Raw genomic sequence first — 25,467 nt, forward strand, 5'->3', positions numbered from 1 at the left:
TTTTGACTGGAAAGTGGATAAATCGTTATGTTTCTTTTGATCAACCAATTAATGCCTCAATTTTCTATATATTTATTGCCATCGAAATTTTAAATTATGCCCTTTTACCAAAATTTTCAAACATTGTTTGAGATACGGTACATATTACATTGTCATTTGTCAAGAATTATATAAGTCACCAATTTAATTGATTCGTTATTGTCTTAGTTACTCATCGGTGGATGCATGTCGGAGACTTGCATGGTTCTTGACAATGTCCACCATTACATTCACTGTACTGGGATTACTTTGAATTTGCTTTCATATCCATGAATCTATCTTCATTATCAACTTCCAACACACGTAAACATGGAATGAAAACTTACCAAATTTCAAAATAATCTTTTCATCAATTGTGTTGTAGCTATAAGCATTGCAATAACAGGGTATAAACTCATGGAATTATATTAAAACATATTATCAATAATTTAATGAACAATTAAAGCTGAAATCTCAATATTCTAGATGAGGAGGAGCCTATCCAGATCCAAGAGGAGAAAAAGATTGAATCTTAAAAAGAAAGGGTAAAAACCCAAAACTAGTTTCTTAATAATCTGGTAAATCCCACTTTCACAGTAAGAAGAAGAAAAAAACAATTCTATCTAAAAATAAAACAAAAACATTGTATTAAAACTGAAAAGAATGAAAATGAATGTTGCAATAGAGCTTACTTCTACTAAGAATCGTAATATAGAGCCCCATAAAGGTAAAGGGAAACGGGAAGGGTCCTTAAAGAGCTTTTGGCGAACTACCCAATGACTAAGAATAGTAGATCCAGTCCCATAATAACGTATAACATATCAGTGGTGGATTCATAAATTTATAAATAGAGATTCAAAATTTTAATTTTATTTTTTTAAAAATAATGAGTATGCAAAATTTTAATTTTTTTGCTTAACATATTAAACTAAATTTAACCACTTTTCCAAAATAATGGGATATACATAGTCCATATAGTGGCTTAGTGCATCCACAACTGGAACATACATGCATGCCTCTACAAATCTGTGGGCCAAATGAAGCAGCTGCCATGGTTTCCTTGCCAATCTACAAAGTTCCCACACTTCATTATTATTAAATTACTGGTTTCTTAATCATTGTGTTTAAATTTGTGCTAGTAAAAAATAAAGATCGTCTCACTTTTATAAGAACACTTTTAAGTTTATTCCATCCATTTTAAATAAACTTAGTTATGGATTTGCGAGTTGATTTATTTATCTCTCATAATCGTTTTTTCACTTCAAGCGGTAGTTTCGTCATTAGATTTAGGGTATTTAAAAATAATATTATTTATTGTAGTAGTAGTGTGATTAAATAAATTATCGATGAGATGAATCTATCAAGTGATCTCAATAATAGAAATTATCGATGAATAAAATAATAAAAAAAGATATTTTTTATTTTTAATTACTAAATTTACGATAAAATTATTTGTCTTTCGTGAAAAACTTTTTTCATTGGGAATATAATAAATAATCGTCTAAAAAAATACAAATAAAGAGAGTGATTAAACTAATCAGGCCTTGGTTCAACAATAATGGGTTTGAGTTGAAAAGGCTACATATTCCTAGCCCGTTTCCAACAACATTTGTGTTTAAAGTTCGAGTCCTTCCATATTTGAATTTACAAGTATGAATTCTTAACTTTTTTTTTTGAACGATTCCTATTTAATTTTTTTCTGGTTCAAGCCGGGTTTATGTTGATCGATTTTCCAGTGTGGTTATGCATAAATTCAATTTTCATCTGATTATATATTGTCATATAAATTTTAGTTATATTTACCGGATGTTTTGATTTTGATTATATTAATTATTTAAAATGTGTATACAATATAACTACATATATTATGAGAAAATTAAATATTAAACTTTTAGTATATTTAATAATAAATAAATATTAATTGTTGAATATTGGGTATGAATAGTTAGATATAATTGTAATAAAAAAAAGTAAAAGAATAATGGGGAATAAAAGGGGCAAAATTGGTCTAGTACGGTCTACGGGTTTTTTTATTTAGCCCAATAGGACAAGTCAGTTTATTTTGGGATCTACGTCATTTTCTACAGTGACATGGAATTCCTCACGTCGAGATGATGAGTTATAATAAAAATATTTTTTATTCAAACTTTTTATCTTGATTTGATAAATTACCGTAGATCTCAAAATAAACTTCTACCTGCCCTATTTTTCTAAGCAATTTACCCATTTGCCCTATTAGGCAAAAAAAAAAAAAAACAATTAAAGGACCTCTCCAACGGGCACCAGATGGGCCAATATCCAAAATTCCTAATTGGAGTAAATTTTAATACCTATATCATCCGCCGTGCATATAACTTTTGTAAATTTTAATTCTAATACAAACAATAAAAAAGTAAGAAAGGTAGAAAGAAAATTGAAGTAGTAGAAAAAAAATCTTTTTATTAATATGTTTATTAAAAAGCATAAAAATTAAAAGATTTATTATTCAATAGTGTTAAAAAATAAGAGAAAAGATAATAACAATTATTATAAAACACGTAATTTTAAGGCTTAAATATACAAATGGTGTCTAACATATGCCCATTTTTCCAGTTTAGTGTCTAACGTTTTTTTCGTTCTAGTTTGGTGGTTAACGTTTCATTCCGTTACTCAAAATGGGTCACGTCGTGACAGACCGTTAGTTTTCTCCATTAAGTGACACGTGTCACAATCTGGTAATTTTAAAATTTTTATTTAAAATTTAAAAAATAAAACTATATATTTTTAAAAAAAGAAAACACAAAAATTTTGAAATAACTCAAAAACTTTGAAAACTTTCCGTCACTAAACCACCCTTCTCCGACTGTCGGTGGTGTACACCGCCGCTCCCACCAAACTCAGCAGCAACTGGCAACCTCAACCCGACCCTGAGATCACCCGAAATCAGTCACCGTCGAGCTTAATCTCAAGAAAACCATTCGGTCGCCCACCTCCAACCTCGGACACTGCTCGTCGAGAGTCATTACCGCCTAACCCAGTGGAAGCGTCGTCCCAGGCCGATCATAGCCCAATCATCCACTCGCCTCCAGCCGCCACCGTTCGTGGTGGAGAGGCGTTTGAAAGTACACGAAAAGCCACCATCGCCGTTTGATTTTTGCGATTTCCGTTTGAAACCGTCGCCTTTCTGTCTCATCGCCACCAAAGTTGGGCTCGTCGGTCCTGTCTGACCAAAATCCAACCGGTTTGGTAAGCCACCGTCACCGAGCGGATGAGCTTGGAAGATGGGCGACCAAATGGTTTAGGGAATAGGGGTTGAAATGAAGGTTTTCAAAGTTTTGGGGTTATTTCAAAAATTATCTTTTTTAAATATATATATATATATATATATATTAATTTTAAATAAAATTTTTAAAATCACCGTATTATGACATGTGTCACTTAATAGAGAAAACTAACATTCCGTTACGGCGTGACCCATTTTGAGTAACGGAATGAAACGTTAGGCATCAAAATAGAAAGAAAAAATGTTAGGTACTAAACTGAAAAAATGGGCATACTTTGACACCTTTTGTATGTTTAAACCTAATTTTAAATTAACTTAATAGATTTAACTATTGTTTCGATTAGGATTAAAATTTTATCTTTTTTAAAAAAATTAAAATTAAAACATATAAAATAAATCTATCACTTTTGTCCACTACATGGACTGATAAAAGAATTTGACATAACAAAATTATTCTTTTCTTACACAAGTTGAGATTTCTTCGAGCAAAATTGTTAAGATGGAAAATGATTCTATTGACAGAATTTGAAGAATCTGTTCGTGCGCAGCATCTTCATTTCACCATTATTTTTCTATAGAATCAAATAATTTAATTCAAAATAGAAAATATCTCAAATTACAATAAAAATTTACAATCACAATCGTAAATTAAGCACACAATTAGAAAATTTTCCTATAATCATTGAAACAAAACTAGTAACTTAAGATCGCACAAAGACCATACAAAGAAAGATTAAATCTAATCAAAAATTTCGAACAAAGATAGATATAAACAGATCTGATCGCATCGACAAATGAACCACAAAAGGGATCAAACTATTGAAAGATCATCAAACAAACCGTAAATCAGACTCGAGAGACTTGAAAAGCTATCTACGAACACAGATCGAGTATTCAAATCCAATTCAATGGTCCAAAGCAGGAAAGATCACAAGATATCATATAAGAGTTATATTTATCAATCGTGACGATGACAAATCAACTATTAGAAAAAAGATATATAAAAACGAGCAAAGAACCGAAAAAAGCAAAAAACAATATAAGAAAACGTGCCATAAAAGCATATAAAAACGTACAACAGACAACTTATTGAAAATAAAAAAAACAAAAGAAAATAAAAATACGATATAGAAAAGAAAAATAAAATAATGAATATCGACGATCGGTAATCAAAATTAAAGTTAGTGTCGTCGCCGATCAACAAAGATGAAAAAGAAAAGAAATGACACGAATGAGATATATACCATTGAATAGGCTAACATAAATTTATCCACTCATAATTAATTAAAGATGGCGTACCTTTAAATCTCTTAATTCTTAATGTTTGATTATATAATAATGAAATAAATAATTGGCTTAAATATACCATTATCCTCTAAAGTATACAATTTATATCGAGTTGTCTTCTAAAGTATTTTTTGATATATTTTATCATCTTAAATTTTAAATAGTTACTATGTGTCCTAAATCGTTAACTCCATTAAAAAAATATAAGGGTAAATTACATATTCAATCACTACATTATTCTTACAACTCTATTTTGGTCACATAACTATTTTTTTCAAAATCATCACTAAACTTAAGCTTTTATTCCATTTTGGTCACCCGATTCAATATGATTTATTTATATGTCATTTGCATATCATGCTTGGTATTTTTGTTTTAAGTAGCCATTGTGTTTTCATGTAGGTTGATAGATTTTGACTTAGTTATTGTGTGTTGTCTGACTGAGGTTTTTTTCCCAGGTGCTCCAACAAGATATGGTGCTAGCTTCGGGATCCCTATAAGAAGAAAATATATATAAATATATGTCGATGGTGTTGGGAAATAAACGAGTAACAAGTAATTTCCCTATAGCCAGATTAGTGAGAATACGAAATAAAAGCGGAAAAATAATACTCAAAAAATTGATAACGGAGTTCAGCCAATTGTGCTTACGTCTCCGGACTGCTGCAGATCTTTTACTAAAGAGAAAAAATTACAGGTGTTTACAAAACACACTTGAGAGAGAACTGAAAGATTTTGGGATGATTTTAAAGCTAAATGGGCTAGGGTATTTATAGTTAAAGCTTAAGGACTAATATTATAAATACCCTAAACTGTGAAATGGCTTCCCTTATTTTTCCATTTTCAGTGGCCTCCCTCATTTTTCCATTTTCGGTGGCCTCTCTTGGCCTACCTCTTGACTTTACAATCTCCCACTTGAAGCCTGATTTTAATCTGTCTTCATACCTCGATCAATGCAGCAACATTTCTAGTCTTGTTACTCTAGCATGCCAACTGAAGTTGAACACAACTTCAATTTGTCCATGGTCACCGTCTTTGTCAACATGTCTGCCGGATTTTGAGCTCCACTAATCTTTTCAAGTTTCAAAATCCCATTTTCCATAAGAGACCGGATAAAATGATATCGCAATTGTATGTGCTTCGTCCTGGAATGAAAAGACGGATTCTTCGCTAGATGGATAGCACTTTTACTATCGCAATACAAGACATTGTTTTCTTGTTTCTTGCCTAACTCTTCCAAAAAACTTTGGAGCCAAACCATCTCCTTGCTGGCTTCCGTAACAGCGACATATTCTGCTTCAGTGGTGGAGAGAGAAATTATCTTCTGTAGTTGAGAAACCCAACTCACTGCAGTACCTCCTAGAGTATAGACATACCTTGTAGTGCTCCTTCTGATGTCAACATTTTCGGCTAAGTCAGCATCTACATAGCCTGTCAGTATCGTATCTCCACCTTTGAAACAAAGTGCTTTGTTTGTAGTACCCCGCAGATATCTGAGGATCCATTTGACTGGTTCCCAGTGTACTTTGCCCGGATTATTCATGTACCTGCTAACAGCTCCCACTGCTTGAGCAATATCTGGTATGGTACAAACCATGGCATACATTAGACTTCCAATTGTTGAGGCATACGACACCTTCACCATGTGTGCACGTTCTTCCTCCGTCTTTGGTGACTGTTCTTTGGAGAGTCTAAAATGAACACCTAAAGGTGTACTTACTGGTTTAGCATCTTGTATGTTGAACCTGGAGAGTACTTTGTTGATGTACTCAGCCTGTGATAATATCAAAGTCCCAGACTTTGTGTCTCTCTTGATCCTCATCCTAAGAATCTGCTTTGCAGTACCCAGATCCTTCATAGCAAACTGCTTCGACAATTTTTGCTTCAAGTTTATAATCTCTTGCATGTCTGAGCCTGCAACGAGCATGTCATCAACGTACAACAATAAAATAATGAAGCTATTGTCGAACCTCTTGATGTAACAACAATGATCTGCTTGGCATCTGGTAAAACCATTGCTACCCATGAAGCTATCGAACTTTTTGTACCACTGTCTAGGAGCTTGTTTTAAACCATACAAGCTCTTCTTCAACTTGCATACCAGGTTTTTGTTTCCTGCCTCTATGAAGCCTTCTGGCTGCCTCATATAGATTTCTTCCTCCAAATCACCATGAAGGAAAGCTGTCTTTACATCTAATTGCTCAAGATGTAAATTTTCTACAGTTACAATTTTCAACACCAGTCTGATTGTAGACAGTTTTACAACTGGAGAGAAAATTTCATTATAGTCAATACATTCCTTTTGTTGAAAACCTTTAACAACCAATCTTGCTTTGTAGTGTTTCCTCCCATCGTGCTCTTCTTTGATCCTGTAAATCCACTTGTTGTGGAGCGCTTTCTTGCCTGGTGGTAATTCAGCTAATTCCCACGTCTGATTTGACATAAGCGTGTCCAACTCATCTTTCATGGAAGACTCCCACTTAACTGAATCCTCTACTTGCATTGCTTCATCATAGCACTCTGGTTCACCATTGTCAGTCAGCAACAAGTAGTGCAAAGAAGGAGAATACCGTTAGGTTGGTTTAGGAATTCTGGAGGAGCGTCTCAGTTCTGGTGTGACTGGTTCTTCTTGAACAGCTTCAGGACTGATCTGAACATCATTTCCAGAAATCTCCTCGAACTCAGCAAATTCCTTTGTTTCAGCTTCGGTATTGGAGCTATTTGATTCTATGGTTGACCTATCTTTGTATATCACATTCTCATTGAAAATGACATCTCTGCTTCTGATGATCTTTCGATTTCGTAGTCCTAAAATCGGTAACCGAACTCATCACCGCCATAACCAACAAAGGCACATTTGTTGGACTTAGCATCAAGTTTACTTCTTTCAGTAGAGTCTATGTGTACATAAGAAATACAACCAAACACTCTTAAGTGTGAAAGATTTATTTCTTTCTTGCTCCAAACTTCCTCTGGTATTCTGTCATCCAAAGGAACTGAGGGCCCACGGTTGATCAAGTAAGCTGCAGTGTTGATAGCTTCAGCCCATAGAAATTTGGGCAATCCGGCATGTATCCTCATGCTTCTGGCACATTCATTCAGAGTTTTGTTCATGCGCTCTGCTACGCCATTATGTTGCGGTGTCATGAGAACTGTTGTCTCCATCTTGATCCCATTGTTTGCGCAAAAATCTCTGAATCTTCTATTTTTGTATTCTCCTCCATTGTCAGACCTCAACCGCTTGACTTTCAAACCAGTCTCATTTTCCACCATGGTCTTCCATTTTCTGAAGGTATTAAAGACTTCTGATTTCTTCTTTAGAAAATAAACCCACACCTTCCTTGTAGAATCATCGATGAAGGTGATATAATATAATGAGCCTACAAGAGATGGAACTGGATATGGTCCCCATACATCAGTATGGACCAAGTCTAACTTTTCAGCCTTGGGTGTCTTACCATTCTTTGCAAAGCTGACTTTCTTTTGTTTGCCAAAGATGCAATCCTCGCATAGTCCAACATCTACATTCTTTAGATCCGGCAGCTTCCCTTTTGATAAAAGTGTCTTCATCCCTTTCTCGCTCATATAACCAAGCCTTTGGTGCCATAGGTTTGATTTTCCATCAACGTCTGCGGCTGCAATGATATTCTCTAAATTTGAAGTTACATAGAGAGTACCAGTCTTCTTACCACGAGCAATGACGAGTGCTCCTATGGTAATCTTCCATTCACAGCCTGAAAAGGTTGTACTATAACCTTCTCCATCAAGCTGTCCTATAGAAATTAGATTTCTTTTGAGGCCAGGAATATGTCTCATTCCTGTCAGCTTCCAGGTGGTCTGGTTTGGCAGCTTTAGTCGGATGTCTCCTTTTCCGACGATCTTCAAAGTTTCATCATTAGCTAGATGAACCTTCCCAAAATCACCACTGACATAGTTCTCCATGATTTCTTGGCATGGGGTGGAGTGGAAAGATACCCCTGAATCCAAGATCCATGATTCAATCAGACTGTTGACGCTTAGAATCATTACATCACCTGTCTCCTCTGTCATGTTGACAGATCCCTGTGCGTCGGTATATTTCTTCAGTGCTCGACAGTCTCTTTTAAAGTGACCCTTCTTACCACAATTATAACAGGTAAAATCTTTCTTTCCTGTTCTTGATTTTCCCGTTCTGGATTTGGATCTGCTACGATTTGAATTTCTTTCTGAAGTTCTCCCTCTGGACTCCGTGTGCAAGGCTGAGGAGGTTGATGCTTCACCCGATTCTCTCCATCGAATTTCTTCGCTCAGTACCAGATCCCGAGCATCGTCGAATTTTAATTTACTATTTCCTGACGAGCTGCTAACTGCTGTAACAGTAACATACCAACTGTCTGGTAGAGATGATAAGAGAATTAAAGCTCGAACTTCATCATTGAATTCAATTTCCACGAAACTCAACTGGTTTGTGATTGTGTTGAGTTCATTCAGGTGTTGAGCCACTGATGCCCCTTCCGTCATCTGCAAATTGAATAATCGCCTCATCAAATGAACTTTGTTTTAGGCCAATGGCTTCTCATACATACTGGAGAGAGCCGCCATGAGACTCGCCGTGGTCTTTTCCTTTGCTATGTTGAAAGCAACATTTCGGGACAACGTCAGTCGGATAACTCCGAGGGCTTGTCGGTCGAGAAGAGCCCAGTCTTCATTCTTCATGCCCTCTGGTTGCTTTCCTGAGAGGGGTTGATATAGATTTTTCTGGTACAGAAAATCTTCGATCTGCATCTTCTAAATGCCAAATTCCGCATCATCGAACTTTTCAATTTTCACATTCCCTTCGTCTGCAGCCATCGCTCCCACTTGAATCTGGCTTCTTCGGATCGTTTCTGACAATTTGTTTGATCCACCGTGTATTATAACACCTCCATCGACAAATTCGTATCGCCGACAAAATTTTACTATTCACGAAATTTACTATTCACATGAATAGTAATGAATAGTAACCTCGCAAAAAATTGACAAAATTCACAATCCAAAAAGCTTTGATACCAGTTGTTGGGAAATAAACGAGTAACAAGTAATTTCCCTATAGCCAGATTAGTGAGAATACGAAATAAAAGCGGAAAAATAATACCCGAAAAATTGATAACGGAGTTCAACCAATTGTGCTTACGTCTCCGGACTACTGCAGATCTTTTCCTAAAGAGAAAAAATTACAGGTGTTTGCAAAACACACTTGAGAGAGAACTGGAAGATTTTGGGATGATTTTGAAGCTAAATGTGCTATGGTATTTATAGTTAAAGCTTAAGGACTAATCTTATAAATACCCTAAAGTATGCATTGGCTAAATGTATAATTAACCCTATTACAATTTAATTAAAAAATTAGGGCACCGAATTCGGTGCCCCCTTTTGCTGAAGCCTGTGCATTGTGCCTCCCTCATTTTTCCATTTTCGGTGGCCTCTCTTTGCCTATCTCTTGACTTTACAGATGGGTGTAACTCCATTGATTATGTTTTACACCAAGGATATGAATTCTCGTAATCAAAAGCAGAACTCTGATTTCAACTTGAGCATACACAAGAGCGTATCTCGGGTTATCATCAATAAGGATCTTGACTCTTAATGACAAGCAAGAGAGGGTTGTTCACGAACAAAAGAGAGGGAATGGATGCAAATTCGAATATAAATCGTGGTGAGGACTTGGAAATGATGTTTGGATGTAAGCTCCTGGAGTTGCAAGCAGATCCAAAGATTTACTTTTTACATTCAAAATATTATATCTAAATTTTACAAAACAACTTCATATTTTTGTTACTTCAATTATTTTGATATTTTAATTTAACATTTAATATTTTTTATTAATAATTCAAGTACAAATAATTTAATATGTTATTTACTATTTATATTATAATATTGTTTATTATTATAAATTAAATTTATGTATCCAGTCAAAAATATATGATATAAATGAACTCTTATATATTACAAATTTTAAAAATAAGTCTAACTGAATCAAGTGACCAAAATAGAATAGAAACTTAAGTTTAGTGATGATTTTGAAAAAATAGTTAGGTGACTAAAATAGAACTGCAAGAATAATATAGTGACTAAATATGTAATTTGCACTTGTGTTATTTTAAGGACTTAGTGATTTGGGACAAACGAGGTAACAATTTAAACTTAAGGGGCAATATGTCCCGAAAAATACTTTAGGGATAATATGATACTAATTGTATACTTTAGGGGGACAATGATGCATTTAAGCCTAATTAATTAATTACAAATTGTATTATTATTGTTATTCCTTGAGGTTATGTCCCGAGTTTGAGCACCAGCAATGTCAAGGGTATGAACATTCAATTTCAATTGATTGAGAATTATCTTTGAACATATATTATTTTACATCTACGCTAGATTAATTAAAAAATATATAATTTTATGTTAAAGATATAATTTTAAAAAAATAAGTTTAATATAAAATTAAATATTCAAACTATATATATATATATATATATATATATATTAATTTTAAGTGCCTAAGGGATAGATGTCTAACATTTCATACATTATTTTTTGAGTGTTTATGTTATAATGACCATTAAAAACGATTATTATTTGAAACATGTCGTGTTTATATATTTTTAAAATTTTATTTTCTTAAAAAAATAAAAAGTATTTTTAATAGTTATAAAAACTCAAATTTCTTTAAAATCACAAAAAACTCTAACTCCAAAATCTCAAATTTCAAATCCGGTTTCCAACAGTCACAAGTTATCTCTGACCACCAACGCGACACATATTAGACAACGATTTTGTTAATTATCGTTACGACGAGGCATTTAAAATAGTAATGGAAAAAATATTAAACACCTAACTACTTTTAGAGAAAAAATCTTTAAGCATCTAAAGTTAACAAGGGATATCACATATTTTTATTCGTTAAGTTAAAAATATATATTATAAATATAAAATAAATTATAATTTTTTTAAATACATCAACTTAAATCATCAATAAAAATATAAAATGATAAATTATATAATCACTTAATTTTTTTTAAAAAATGTGGCCGTTCATAGCATCTCTATGGTCATCTTACAGATGTTATCTTTATTTGAAGTTACTAAGAAATTTGACGCTAGACAGCAAGACGTAATGAAACAAAGAATGCATGACATGAATTTTTTCAGGAAAATAAAAACAAAGGCATCAAAACATTTAAAAAAAAAAAAAAGAAATTATGTGGATACCGATGTAGGTTTTGAAGAAAATCATTTCAAGCGATATTATATTCCAAAGGCATACATCTAACAAATACCTACATCTCAACTTATCCAGTAAGTGTGGAATTTGCCTTATTTTATGGATATATATCAATATTATTATAGTTAGGTTTTAATTTAATATAATTATTTACATTTTTTTTTGGTTTTCATGAATTATGATTAACACAATAAAATTCAAATTTACTTATTATATATGTAAATAATTATAATTTATTGATATGAAAATATATAGATTTATTTTTATTTTATTTTTCATGTTTATTTTAGCGTTTATCTTCTACGGTAATCTATTTTTAAAATGATATTTATTATGTAAAAATAAGTATTATATATTTAAAATAATGAATATAATTAAAAAGATATTATATCAAAGTTATTAATTATATTTTATTTATTTATATATTTAAAATAATGAATATAATTAAAAAGATATTATATCAAAGTTAATAATTATCTTTTATTTATTAAAAAATTTAACTTTTTTCCAAAATAAATATAAAAGGAGTTTAAATTTTTTTATCCAATGTATTGAAAAACTTAAAATGATATCAATTTTATCAAAATAATCACGGATTAAATTCTCAAAATCAACATGAAGAAGTCAAAAATGGGATCAAATTACTAGGGACGATAAAAAGATATAAAAAAAACTCAACCGAAACAAGTAGATGAAAGTATACGGGTGTTAGATATAAAAAAGATATAAATGCTGGCCCGTGTCCTTTCCCATTACATTTGGGTACCCATAAGTAGGGCACCCGTATTTTTGAGTCACAGTGTAACACCCTATTCCAATCTGACCCGAAGATCCATGGATTACGATGTCATAAGGGCCACCGAAATGGCTATAAAAAAATTTCTTTTAAAAACTGATTTATAAAACAATTGATAATAGTTCATGCATAGGAAATAAAATCAAACATTATAATAACATTTACAATACTGGGGAGCTCCCAAAATATCCAAAATAAAGTAATACTGAGTTTAAAACAAAATAGAGTTACAATTGAATACACAAGGGTCTATACGACAGTACATACCCTCTAAAGGTAATCTAAGACGACGACGACAACGCTCCCCAACTGATCACCTAAGGTGTAACACTCTAAACCCGGTTGGGTCTAAAGTGCCACATTGGGTTATCGAAGCAACCCCTGATTTTCAAAACATGTTCATTTTCTTTTCAAACATGCTGAATGATATCATAATAAAACATATATAACTGTTATAAAACATTTTACAAAACCGAAGCTCCGTGACACATAATTTAAAATCAAAATAATACAAACTTTGAGTTTAATAAACTGAATACATAAGTAAGGTTCTATGAATACATATTCCCACTAAGCTATAGTACATTACTCTGAAGGAGATGTTTGAAGGCCTCCAGCGACGGTGCTCCACGAACTACTCAAGCTACTGACATGCAAAACGAAAAACATCCAAAGGCTAAGCTTACGAAGCCCTGTAGTATAATCACTAATCTAGAGCAGCATAAGAATTTCATAAACACAAGCATGCTGAAGACATGGTATTAAGCAGTAGGTACATGCATGATCTAGATCAAATGCTACCTACTTAAGGCTTAGCTATCATATCTTTGAAGTAGGGGTCTCGTGTTTCCCTAAATCCTCTATTAAGGGTTTAGCCACGAGTACACCGTTAAAGGGTCTTTAACTCTAATGCTTGTATCTGGTGCACTTTGTCTAAATGTGACACTAATGCTTATGTTTATTATCTGAATGCAATACTGATACTACTATGCATTATTTGGATGAAATGATGATACTACTATGAAACACCCAAGATGTGGTTGACATCATGGTGTAGTTAAGGGTTCTGCATCTCAGAGCTCGCGCACCCCTCTAGCATACCAGAATACCCTCTGATCCATAACTGTAACGAAAACGTACACCCGACCCTTTAGGTATATAGGGTGAGATCTAGAGCTGCATCGGAAACGTACACCCTACCAACTTACTCCATCAAGTTTTGGGGCATTTGTGCCAGCTGACAAAAGAAGTGTCATGGCACTGACTGGTATATACATGGACATACTGATAAACAAGACAATCTCCCTACTGTTAAAGTAACTCGGGTGTCCTGGTTGTTTCCTGAGTGTCACATAAAGGCTAGTTTATTACATCCAAGTTGTTATTATTTCTAGTTATTACTGTTTCTAGCTATTATTGTTTCTATTTCTAACTGCTACTGTTATTGGTTCTGTTTCTAGCTGTTATCTCGCTCATTCTCTTATTTAGAACATTAAGTGAGGGTTAATTAATCTGTTACTACTGGTAATATGTTCTAATCTGGGGAAATCTCTATGTGCTTTGAGACTTTACGACATATATTGTGGTTACTATTTATTGGTTGTGGTTCGGTTTGGTCCGATATATTACTCAGGTTCATTTTTGGGTAGTGATCCTCTATTCGTTATTACTACGCTTCCCCTTAAATTCGCCCTCGAATTAAAGGAGTGGTTGTACGTCTAACACTCTCGGTCATTCTTGCAGTATACAACAATATTGTCTCATAATCTAATTACTTGGTCATACCTCTCGTCGATACACCCTGTGCACTATTCTTCTATCCATAAATATATGTTATGTGCTCACTGAAGATACTTGGATGTATGACGTCTAATATGGTTACACTGGTGTTAACCCACTCCTACGAGTGTCACTGGGTCCCTCACGGACTAAGTCTTGTCCTTACAGACCATTCATAGCTCTTACGAACCTTAACTGGGTCAAATCTGACACAAAGAGTGGTAGTATCAATCTCTAGCTGTATTATCGATACCCTAGGGTCAAGTATCAATACCCATATGAGTATTGGTACCAAAAATGCATTTTATTGCAAAAAATAGGGCCTCAATATCGATATTACCCTAAGTTTTGATACCGCAGGGACAATATCGATACTCCCATTTGAAATCCATAATTTAAACCCCAATTATGTAATACCCCAAAATTTTGGATGGTGACCAAAATATAAATTTTGAAAGTTTGGAGGCCAAAGTAGAAAATTGGGAAAAGTTTAAGAACTAAGTGGTAATTTTCCAAAAAAGAATTTTTATTCCATAAATGGATAGTTTACTCTTGAGAGTGGGGTTTTATTGAAACAAGATTCTTGATCTGGAAATTGTGTTAAAAACTAGAAAGTGTTAAAATCTGGTAAAAATTCGATAAATCAGATCGAATAGAAATTTTGAGAAAATTTGAAGGATGATAAATTAAGATTAGAAATATTATTTCCATATTTTAAAATGATGGAAAATAATATGGATCATTGGATTTGAGAATCTATCTCCATGTTCAATATGGACCATTTGATGAAAAATGGTAAGATTGAAATTTTTGGAAAATGGCATGAGCAAAGTTGTAAAGGGAAAATAATTTGTTTATATTTGACTTTGGAAATATGATAAGGGTTATGTGGCTTGGTACTAAGGTAAATATCAAGTTTCATTAAGGGTAAAAAGGACATTTCTCGTTAAACGAATATTTTATTCATTTAAGTTTAAATTAAGGCCAAATTAACATGAAATGAAGTAAAAAAAATTCATGAAAGCTTGGTGTTTTCAGCTCCCATGGCCATGTACCCTACTTGGAGGTGAGAGAAACTTTATTTTTCTTTTTTTTGAGCAATTTCCTTTAGTTTTTGGATTAAGATGTGAAATAGAAAATTGTTCTATTCGAAAAACGCTATCATTTGGTACCATTATTACATGCTAATCTTGCTTGTGTTCAAAGATTCCAAATTCTAGGGTTTATGTGCATATTAGGGTTTCTATAATTGATGTTGGATTTTGATGTTATTGAGGTTGTAGAATCATTTCCAAACATGATTGATGATTAAAACCACTTGTATATGATTATATGAATATATGAAGTTTCGGTCTAACCCTAATCTTGGAAGAAATATGTGTTTTGATGAAATAAAGTTAGGGGTTTGATTGCAGAGATTTTATAAGGTTGAATCGAAGTTGATTTCATGCTTGAATCGAATCAAAATCGAGTAAAATCATGAAAACCCTAATCTTGAACATACAAATCATTTGGCCTTGACTATAGAGAATGATAAAAATTATGGAAAAATTATATAGGGGCTTGAAATGATGTAGGAAGCATTCTTCAAGCCTTATAAAAATTTAGGGACCATTCTATAATTTTTGAAAAGTTGGGGGACCAAATTGCCAATTTTGGAAAAGTTATGGATTATTGTGTAATTATTCAATAGTTGATGTACTATGCTAGAAATTAATGTTTGAGTGTTGAAATTGAAGTTAGGATGTGAAATTATATTATTTTGGGAAGTCAGTAAAAGCTGAGGCTTAAATTACAAATATGAAAAAGTTGGAAGCATAAATAAATACTCTTTTTAATTACTATTGGGCTCAAACCAAGCCCAATCTTTTCTCCTATTGGGATTAAAGGTGATTATCGAGCGAGTAGATAGCGAGTTGAGTCGTGCTCGTTAAAAAATTTTGTTACTCGACTCGACTCGTTGCTCGTTAACTCATTAAAATTTTGCTCGACTCATACTCGTTAAGAAAATTTGCTGCTCAAATCGTTTCTCATTAAGCTCGTTAAAATTTTACTCTATTTGTGCTCATTAAGAAATTTTGGTTCTCGACTCATTGCTCGTTAAGCTCGCTGAATTTCTTATTTTATTTTTTTAACTATAAGTAAAATCTACTAATACTATATATAACTTAATATAAACATAAATTAATAAATTTAACTAAAAAATTATAAAAAAATTGTATAAAGCAAATTGAAAGTCTAAACAACAAAATAACAATCCATAAATACATTAAAATAATAATTAAGGTTTGATTTTGGATGTAGTAAAATAATAATTATTAATTAATATTTTAGTATTTTTAATTATTTATTATAAAATTAATAGATTAGTAAATTATCATCTTTTATTATCTATTAGTAAATTAGCAATTTTTTTGAATGAAATATTTTTTAAGATAACTACTAAAAAGTTATAAAAAATTAACGAGTTGCTCGCGAACTTATTGAGTCAAATTGGACTTTGCTCAACTCAACTCGTCAAGGTCTCGAGTCGATTCAACCCGAGTCAAGCTTTTACCGAGTTTTGACCGAGTTATAAATACCTGATTCGTAATTTTTTATTTTTTAAAATTATATTATTTTTCAATATATATATATATATATTCTAAAATTTAAAATTTAAAAGTCTAAAATATATAATTCATGCATAAAGTTTAAAAAATTCAAATTACATAATTAAAAGAAAATTTATTAAAAAATAAAATATAATTAAATTTCATGTGTTTTAAAGTTAAAATGAATATTTTTAAAAATAATCTAGAAAGTTATTGCGGCAAAATTTAAGAAATTAAGAGTTTAGAATGTTAGAGTGAAATAATTTGAAAATTATAAATAAAAAATTAATATAATATAAAATAAAAATAAAATAATATATATATATATATATATATATATATATAAACCGGGTACGGGCCAGCAGGTACCTTGTTAAGTAATATTTTGAAACCCTAGCCCAATCCGGAAACCCAAAAAAAATTAACCGGTCGGGTAACCGACCCGAAAAATCTAGTATTTTCAATATAAATATCCGATATTTTTTAATTGGGTCGACAGATCAAATCAACCAAATCGGATATTTTTGAATACCCTAAATGAAACCAATCGAAACGTATGGATATAAAATACTGTTGACTATTTGATTAAAGTACTCACAAGTCATCCCATTTTATTCTTATATGTGTTCCAAATATACAGAAAATGAATGAATACAAAGCCAAACAAATAGCAAACAATCAGAAGACGTAACGGGTAACGATGATAAGAAACGGCTGCGTTTAGGGTCCAAATTCTAGATGAACGTACGGCAGTGTGAGAGAGAATAGAAAGAAAGAAAGAAAGAAAAAGGAAGGGTGGGGCCTGGTTCGCAACTTAAAAGAGAAAAGAATGGGTTGCAAAGGGAATATATTCATTTCGAAGAATAAATTCTGCAAGCACAATAAAGATGCTTGAAATTCAAGCAAACATGGCCGTAATACTAAGCCACCTTTTGAAACCCTAATAGTAATAATAATAATATTCAATTAACTAAAAGTTCAGCTCTAACTTTGCTTCCTTACTGCACCGTATAAATATACTTCTGCTAAAAGTAGATTGATTTAAATATTTGAACACTTAATTTAAAGGCATAACAAAAGAGAAGGTTTGGATCTTTCTTTCTCCCCCAAAAACTACACTTATTGCAGAACCAATTAAATTCTTGAGGGTTTGATCGTTGAAAATGGCATAAATGAGGCCTAAATCTGAAAAGAAGAAAAAAATAATTTGAGAACATAGTAGCTCTAATAGATACAAGATTGGTATAAGTACATTGAAGATGTAGAATTTATATCAGCTTAAGAATCTTTGTTTGATTGCGAAAGAAGAAAGCATTTATTCCCACAAGGAGTTGGGTAAACGATATATATAGATCCATGCATGCATGCATCAATGATTGTTAGGTTAAGTCGCAAAGAATTTAATGTATATTAAGTGATTTTTTTTATTAGACTGATTTTGTTGATAAAAAATCAAGTTTAAGAAGTTAACCGTTTATTTAAAGTTTGGATGTGAGAAATCAAAAGTTGATATTCACAGTAGAAAATAAGATATTCACCGTAAAAAAAACAAAGAATTGTTCTTAGCCCTTTATTTCCCTCAATTCAATGGTCTTAATAAGATGTAAAACTATGGGTGTAAGTGGATCTTAACCATATATATATATATATATATATATATATATATACATTAAAAAATTATTCAACATATAAAATGTTAATTGGGTCCTATGTCTTATTTATGGTTTAATATTTTTTATTATATAATTTTTAATTTAATATTTAAAATATAAAATTTAAAGAGAGAATTTATAATCATTTAACGTCAATTTAATGGGAGTGTACTTTTGTTTTATTCGGATTAGAAATGCATGGGACGGATGGGCAATCTTCAGTTCCACAAAAGTGATAAGAGAGGGAGGCCCATCCATTAAACTTTAGGGGTGCCCAACTACTTGCTGTCACTTAAAGCTTCATTCTTTATGCATTGATGTACAAGTCCTATTATACATTACTCATTATTATTGACATAATCATAAATTTTAAAATAAAGTATCAACATTTTTGTGTAAAATTTATAAGAGTTTCAATTATTTTAATATGGTGTCACTAATTTCTTTTGAAGTAGAATTAATTATTTTTAATATTTTTAAATAAAATTTATAAAAAAAAATCTAGAATGTTAACCGACACCTCAAGCTTGTACATGGCTCCATCCAAGAACGAATGCATGATTTTATGTTAAAAAAATACGAATGTGAATTTATAAAATTTTAAGAAGGTGAATTTGAACTTATAAAATTTTAGGGGGTGAAAATATATTTTGAATAAAAAATATATAATTTTTTTAAAAAAATATATGATAATTTTAAATTTTAGGGATGACAATCCTCCACACGCCCTGCCTAAGTACATCCCTATCTCCCTCCGCCCACGACCACGCCCACGCCCACGCCCACTACACTCCCAAAAGTCATTGGATTCCTTCTATTTTTCTTCCTTAATTTACTAATTAAATGACAAAAACAATAAATGAAACAAAATAATCCTCAGAATAAGGTGTATGTCACACAAAAAATAACACGAATCATAAATATATTAAAATTATATAAACTTAAACATGTAAATAAAAGTTTAACGCTAATAAGTATATTTTGAATTAGGTTTTCTATATATTTTTTATAATCTAAATCTACTCTCGATATTTCAAAATCATCTTTTTCTTTTAATTTGATTTTTATTTAGTCGGTGGCGACACCAATTTTAATATTGATTGTCGAATGTCGATTAATATTTTTTTTTCTTTCTTTTTACACATTATGTCCTTTGTTTTTTTCCTTGAGTTTTTTCAATTTTAAATAATAATATTTGTTCTTGTGACACACTTTTCTCTGCTCTTATGATACTTTTTTTTATGCTCTTGTGGTACGTTCCTTATGTCTTTTGGTAAGTTTTCCGCATACTTTTGTGGTCGTGTTGGTCACAAAAAGATCCTCACGTCATTTGTCTTATGATTAATTTGTCGACGGTCACGTATTATCAGATTCTCTATTTGATAAAAAATTGTTGATATAATTATAATTACGTAGTGAAGTAGTCTTTCAAATTGTTTGATTCACTCACCACTCATTTCATAAAGTTTCTCGTTCGATAGAGACCAAGAGTTTTATGTAGGTTACTGGGTTCTTTTGATGATGAACGACATTGTCAACGGAAAGTTTTTTCCGTATCTTTGGGTTTATATTTTTATTTTATGTATGAGTTTTTGGTGATTATTGTTTCTAATTTTCTCTTTAAATACGTTGTAATTTTTATTTATTCTATTATTTTTTATTAATAATATCTAGTTACCATTAAAAAAACTTTAACACTAATACATTTAGTTACGCATAATATTTAAAAAAATAACTGAAAATTAACATTGCATATCAAATAATAAATATTTATCAAACTGTAAGCGAAAGTAAAAGGGGAAAAGAAAAAAATAAATTGTAAATAAATTCAGTTATATCTTTGATTAGATAGTAATTTGGTTAAGAATCAGTTAATTAATCATTAGATTTTGCTATCAAGAATGATGACAGCCTTTTTATTGGTAATGCCATAAAGGATATCATGTATGTCTTTATTTCCCAAGCCATCATAGCACAATAGCCCTCAAGATTTAAAACTCCATTATAACCTAAAAAGGGAAATTGTACTACAAAAGCCAACAAAATGGCCCATGTATACAAATATATGGATATCTAGATTTCACTTCACATATGATTAATGGGTTGATGGAATAAGGGGTAAAAGATTATGTCCATGTTTACGTATGAGTTGCCATGATGAGTGCATACTTCACGTGGTAGTGGTATAGTAGAAAGATATAAGGTCTATACATTAGGGATGGATCGTAGAAAATGGGTAGAGGTATTCTCTAAAAAAATTAAATTTATATTTTTTTATTGATAATATATTTTCGTGCCTTATAAAATTTTATAAGTTCACCTACATCTGTAACGTACATTATAATCGTATTTTACTCTCTGTTAAAACTTTACTACTCATCACTTAAGTTGGGGTATGTATATCTATCGGTATGCCAGTGAGGAAAGTGTTCAAGTGACGTATAAATTGGGTATTGTAAGTATGCTGATGACACCATATTTAGGGTATCTTTTGGAGGAGTGGGTGCATGTTAGAACAAGGTGCACTTTAATATTTTCCTGTATTTTTTTTGGGTATGATATAGATATATACAACTTTTCTTTTTATATGAAGGGGAGATCTGTGGTTTGATTCCCTTTTTTATTGTAGTTGAGAGCCAACGAACGAACCCAAAGCAACCCTCTCTCGCTTATCTTCGTCAAAAGAACGCACCCTATTCTTCCCTATTTGCATATCGCATTTGTTCTTGAATCTCATCCTATTCTCACAGCCGCTCGTGAGAGAATGTTCCAACCAAAGAAGCCTTCAACTATGAATTCCCATGATAGACCAATGTCTGTTCAAGGCGACTCCGGTCTCGTTCTCACCACCGACCCCAAGCCTCGCCTGCGTTGGACCGTCGAACTTCACGAACGCTTCGTCGATGCCGTTACTCAGCTCGGAGGCCCCGACAGTACTTTATCTACTAACCCGTTTCTTCTTTCTCTTCAATTTCATTACTTCCATATTTGTATCAATATATTGTGTTAAAATTGAACAGAGGCGACTCCCAAAACAATCATGAGAGTTATGGGTGTGAAGGGTCTTACGCTTTACCACCTCAAGAGCCATCTCCAGGTTTGAATACAACACCGATTATCTTATGCTTTGCTTTAGCTTTTTTTTCCCCTTGTTCCAGACCTTTTGTGACAAGCTTCTCCATGTAGGGTTGTCTTGGATTTCCCTTTTCTTTTCTTTTTTGTGTGTTATTTTATTTCTCTTTTCCTCTTTTTTCTTTGCTTCTTTTGATTACAATGATTTTAATTCTTCTTGCTGGATTAGAAATTCAGACTCGGAAAGCAACCTCACAAGGAACTAAATGATCACTCTATTAAAGATGGTAAGAGATGAGGTGGACTCTTCTTTCTAGGGTTTTCTTTATCAACACAACAATTACACCACCATATATATATATGCATGCTTGTGGCTAAATGTTTTTCTTTTTCCCTCTTTCTTGCCGGGGGCGTTAGATCTTCAAAGAAATACTGCATCTTCCTCCGGCATGATGGCTCGTAGCATGAACGAGTATGTATTTACTCATTTTGTCCTTTTTTTCTTTAAAAAAAATCTTTCAGATTTTCTTGTGGAACTTATGTCTAATTCTAACATACATGGTTGATGCGATTAATTAGGATGCAAATGGAAGTGCAGAGAAGACTTCATGAGCAATTGGAGGTATGCGCATATATAATACTCAAAATAAAGAAATCTTATGGATATTTTTCGGGGGATAAATCTTATTTATTCGTGCCAGGTTCAAAGACACCTTCAATTGAGGATCGAAGCTCAAGGCAAGTATATGCAGTCCATACTGGAAAAAGCTTGTCAAACACTAGCCGGAGAAAACATGGCTTCCGGAGGCTACAAAGGAATGGGAAATCAGGGTGTTTCCGATCTCGGAACGATGAAAGATTTAGGTCCCCTTAATTTTCCATCGTTCCAAGACCTCAACATTTATGGGGGTGACCAACTTGAACTCCAACACAACATAGATAGACCGTTGCTTGATGGCTTCATTTCGAATAATGATAACACTTGCCTCGAAAAGAAGCGGTCGAGCCCTTATAGTGGTAGCGGGAAGAGTCCTTTGATTTGGTCCGATGAGCTCCGACTGCAAGACTTGGGAACGGCTCCGACATGTCTAGGACCTCAAGACGATCCTTTCAAAACCGACCAGATTCAACTCGCACCCCCGAATACCGAGCTAGACAGTATATCGGAGATTTATGATGCAAAGCCGGTGCTGTCTGACGACGGCATCGGTGAAAAGAAGTTCGAAGCATCGGCTAAGCTGGAAAGGCCATCTCCAAGGAGGGCATCACTTCAGGCAGAGAGGATGAACCCTATGATAAATAGTGCTAGTGTTGCACAAGGGAGAAATTCACCATTTGCGTGATCAATGGCTAACATATATATTTGATTTATTATTAGACTTAAAGGTTAATTAATTATACTCCCTCTGAGTCTGATATATGATTAGGGTATTAGTTAACTACAATAGGATTTTGCCTGAGGTATATGATAATGCATGCGCCATGCATGCCAATCTTAATTTCTTACATAAATTAATCGTTATGAGTTTGATACATCAATTTGTACTTCCCCATCATCCGAATTATATGATATTAGTAATTTTATATATTTTTCACCTTCGTATCATCTTTATATCCTTATGATTCATTTGTAATGTAATTTTGTATAGGAATACATATATTGATATCTAAATCTAGTTTTAATGTTTAATTTCGTATTTAAATTTTTATATACAATCAGTTATTGGATTTTTTGACTTTAAGGTTTAGTTTGATACCCAAGTTTTTTATTCAATTAGGTACATGATAGTCTGCTAGATCATGTCTTCATTTATAGTCTAGAGTCTTTTCTTATCTATTTAGCAAGGTCATTGTTCCAATGCTCGCGTTTGATGATAGTCTATGTTACGGCGGGGTTGTGTTAAGTAGAGTTTTCGTTATCTTTCCATGTCGATGGAGTGGAAAGTAAGAGGAGAGTTGTGGTAAGGGTGTATATTCGTGTATGTTGTTGACATCGGTTCTAGTGTTGCTGTTTTTGTACCTAGCCATGGGTACTAGTGGCGGATGTAGAAATTAAAAAATAGGGATCCAAAATTTTAATATCATATTCTAAAAAATTTGGGTATGCAAATTTTATTATTTTTTTCTATTCCTACTAAGAAATTAAACTAAATTGAACATTTTTATCAAAATAATGGGTGTGCAATGGCTCTTCTAAGGAGCCATGTACATCCGCCCCTGATGGGTACTATTTTTCTCCACTTAAGTTTAAAGAGGTTTTTAATGAGATCACTATCTATGGTTTAATTTTTTTTATAAAAGAATTTTTGCTGATAAAAAAATAGGTATATGAACTTGAGTTTAAGGTCCAATTTGAAACCTAAAGTTTGTTTTTATCTAATTAGGTACTTGTATTTGAAAGTTAGTCTGAATAGATACTTGAGTTTGATTTATTTATCCAAATTGATACTTATAGTAAATGAATTATTCAAATCATAAAGTCAATATCTAATTATAAAAAATAAGTTTAGGTATCAAATTGAAAATTGATGTCAATTTAGGGTTTAATTGAACAAAAAACTTAAATAACAAAGGAAATGGCACCAAACTATTTTCTGATTTTCATTTTAAACCTTTAATATAAGTACATGTTTTTCTTGTAAAACTTCAAATTAATGTCAGTATTTCAAGACATTTTAAGAACAAAGGAAATGGCACCAAACTATTTTCTGATTTTCATTTGCATGCCTCTTCGTTCTTGATGCTAATTTGCCATTTTGGTGGTATATCTATTCCTTAACAATATCATGTTCAAAATTTTCAAATATCTGGATTTATTGGATATTAAATAAGTCAAATATTTTTAGATATAATAAAATTTATTGGTTGGAAATTATTTTACAATTGAATGAATAATGAAATAAATATTTTTAATAAGTAGAAGAAATCATTACATATAATTTCTATTTTTTTGAAGTGATAAATATAATTTTTGATGATAAAGTAATAGGTTTTTATAATGAGAGTAAGTTATGCAAGTTTAAGAATTAAGAGAAATCTTTGGTAACAAAAACACACAATTATATATTTCGTCAGAAAAAAGAGCATTGTATGATGGTCATAATTGGTCAATGTCTAGCTGCTGTCTTCTCATTAGCTCCATGTCTCGATCATGTACAAGGTGCGACAACTTTAATATACGATTAATAAAATACGTTATTGGAAATGTTATTTTTTTAATATTTCCGATAAAAATTTACCTAAAACGTTATTTTTCTAACTGAAATATTAATATTGGGTGCTACCTAAAATATTATTTTTCTACCAGAAATGTTAATATTGGACGCTACCTAACATGTTATTTTTTCTACCGATTTTTAAATAATGAAATTAACATTTCCGATAAAAAATAATATTTTAAGTAAAATTTCACCAAAAATATTAAAAATATAATAATATTTTCGATAATAATTTTTCTTAATCGTATATTAAATTATCGTATAACATAACTTCCCATGTGCTCTTGTTAGAATGAAGTAAACTTTTAAAAACCGTTGCTTTTAAAGTTAGTTACTTGCCATCACTGCAGACATCATCATCGGGAAGAACGAACCCACTCTAAAAGAAGAAAAGAAAACAGGATATAATCCCATTAAAGCAAAAGTTCATACGTTTGGGAGCACATGCCTCTGCATATATATATATATATATATATATATATATAGTTAGAAAAATTACGCCACGTTAATCCGAGAATGATATAGATAATTAATAATAAATAAATA

The 25,467-nt window shown here is 32.0% G+C and overlaps 1 protein-coding gene across 2 annotated transcripts; it reads left to right on the forward strand.

Annotated features, from left to right (window-relative positions):
• Window positions 1-21,238: 21,238 nt before the first annotated feature.
• Window positions 21,239-23,289, forward strand: LOC120141480 (myb family transcription factor IPN2-like). Of its 2 annotated transcripts, none has more exons than XM_039156332.1 (6): window positions 21,239-21,564; window positions 21,652-21,728; window positions 21,933-21,990; window positions 22,112-22,175; window positions 22,283-22,325; window positions 22,405-23,289. In XM_039156332.1, exons 1-6 carry the CDS (start codon window positions 21,396-21,398, stop codon window positions 23,044-23,046), a joined length of 1,053 nt encoding a protein of 350 aa, XP_039012263.1. In that variant the 5' UTR covers window positions 21,239-21,395; the 3' UTR covers window positions 23,047-23,289. The 2 variants fall into 2 exon arrangements, with proteins under 2 accessions (XP_039012263.1, XP_039012265.1); XM_039156334.1 differs by having other exon boundaries at window positions 21,240-21,564; window positions 22,121-22,175.
• Window positions 23,290-25,467: the final 2,178 nt, after the last annotated feature.

Source organism: Hibiscus syriacus, unplaced genomic scaffold (genome assembly GCF_006381635.1).
Source record: "Hibiscus syriacus cultivar Baekdansim isolate YM2019G1 unplaced genomic scaffold, ASM638163v2 tig00110809_pilon, whole genome shotgun sequence".
NCBI classification, from domain to species: domain Eukaryota; kingdom Viridiplantae; phylum Streptophyta; class Magnoliopsida; order Malvales; family Malvaceae; genus Hibiscus; species Hibiscus syriacus.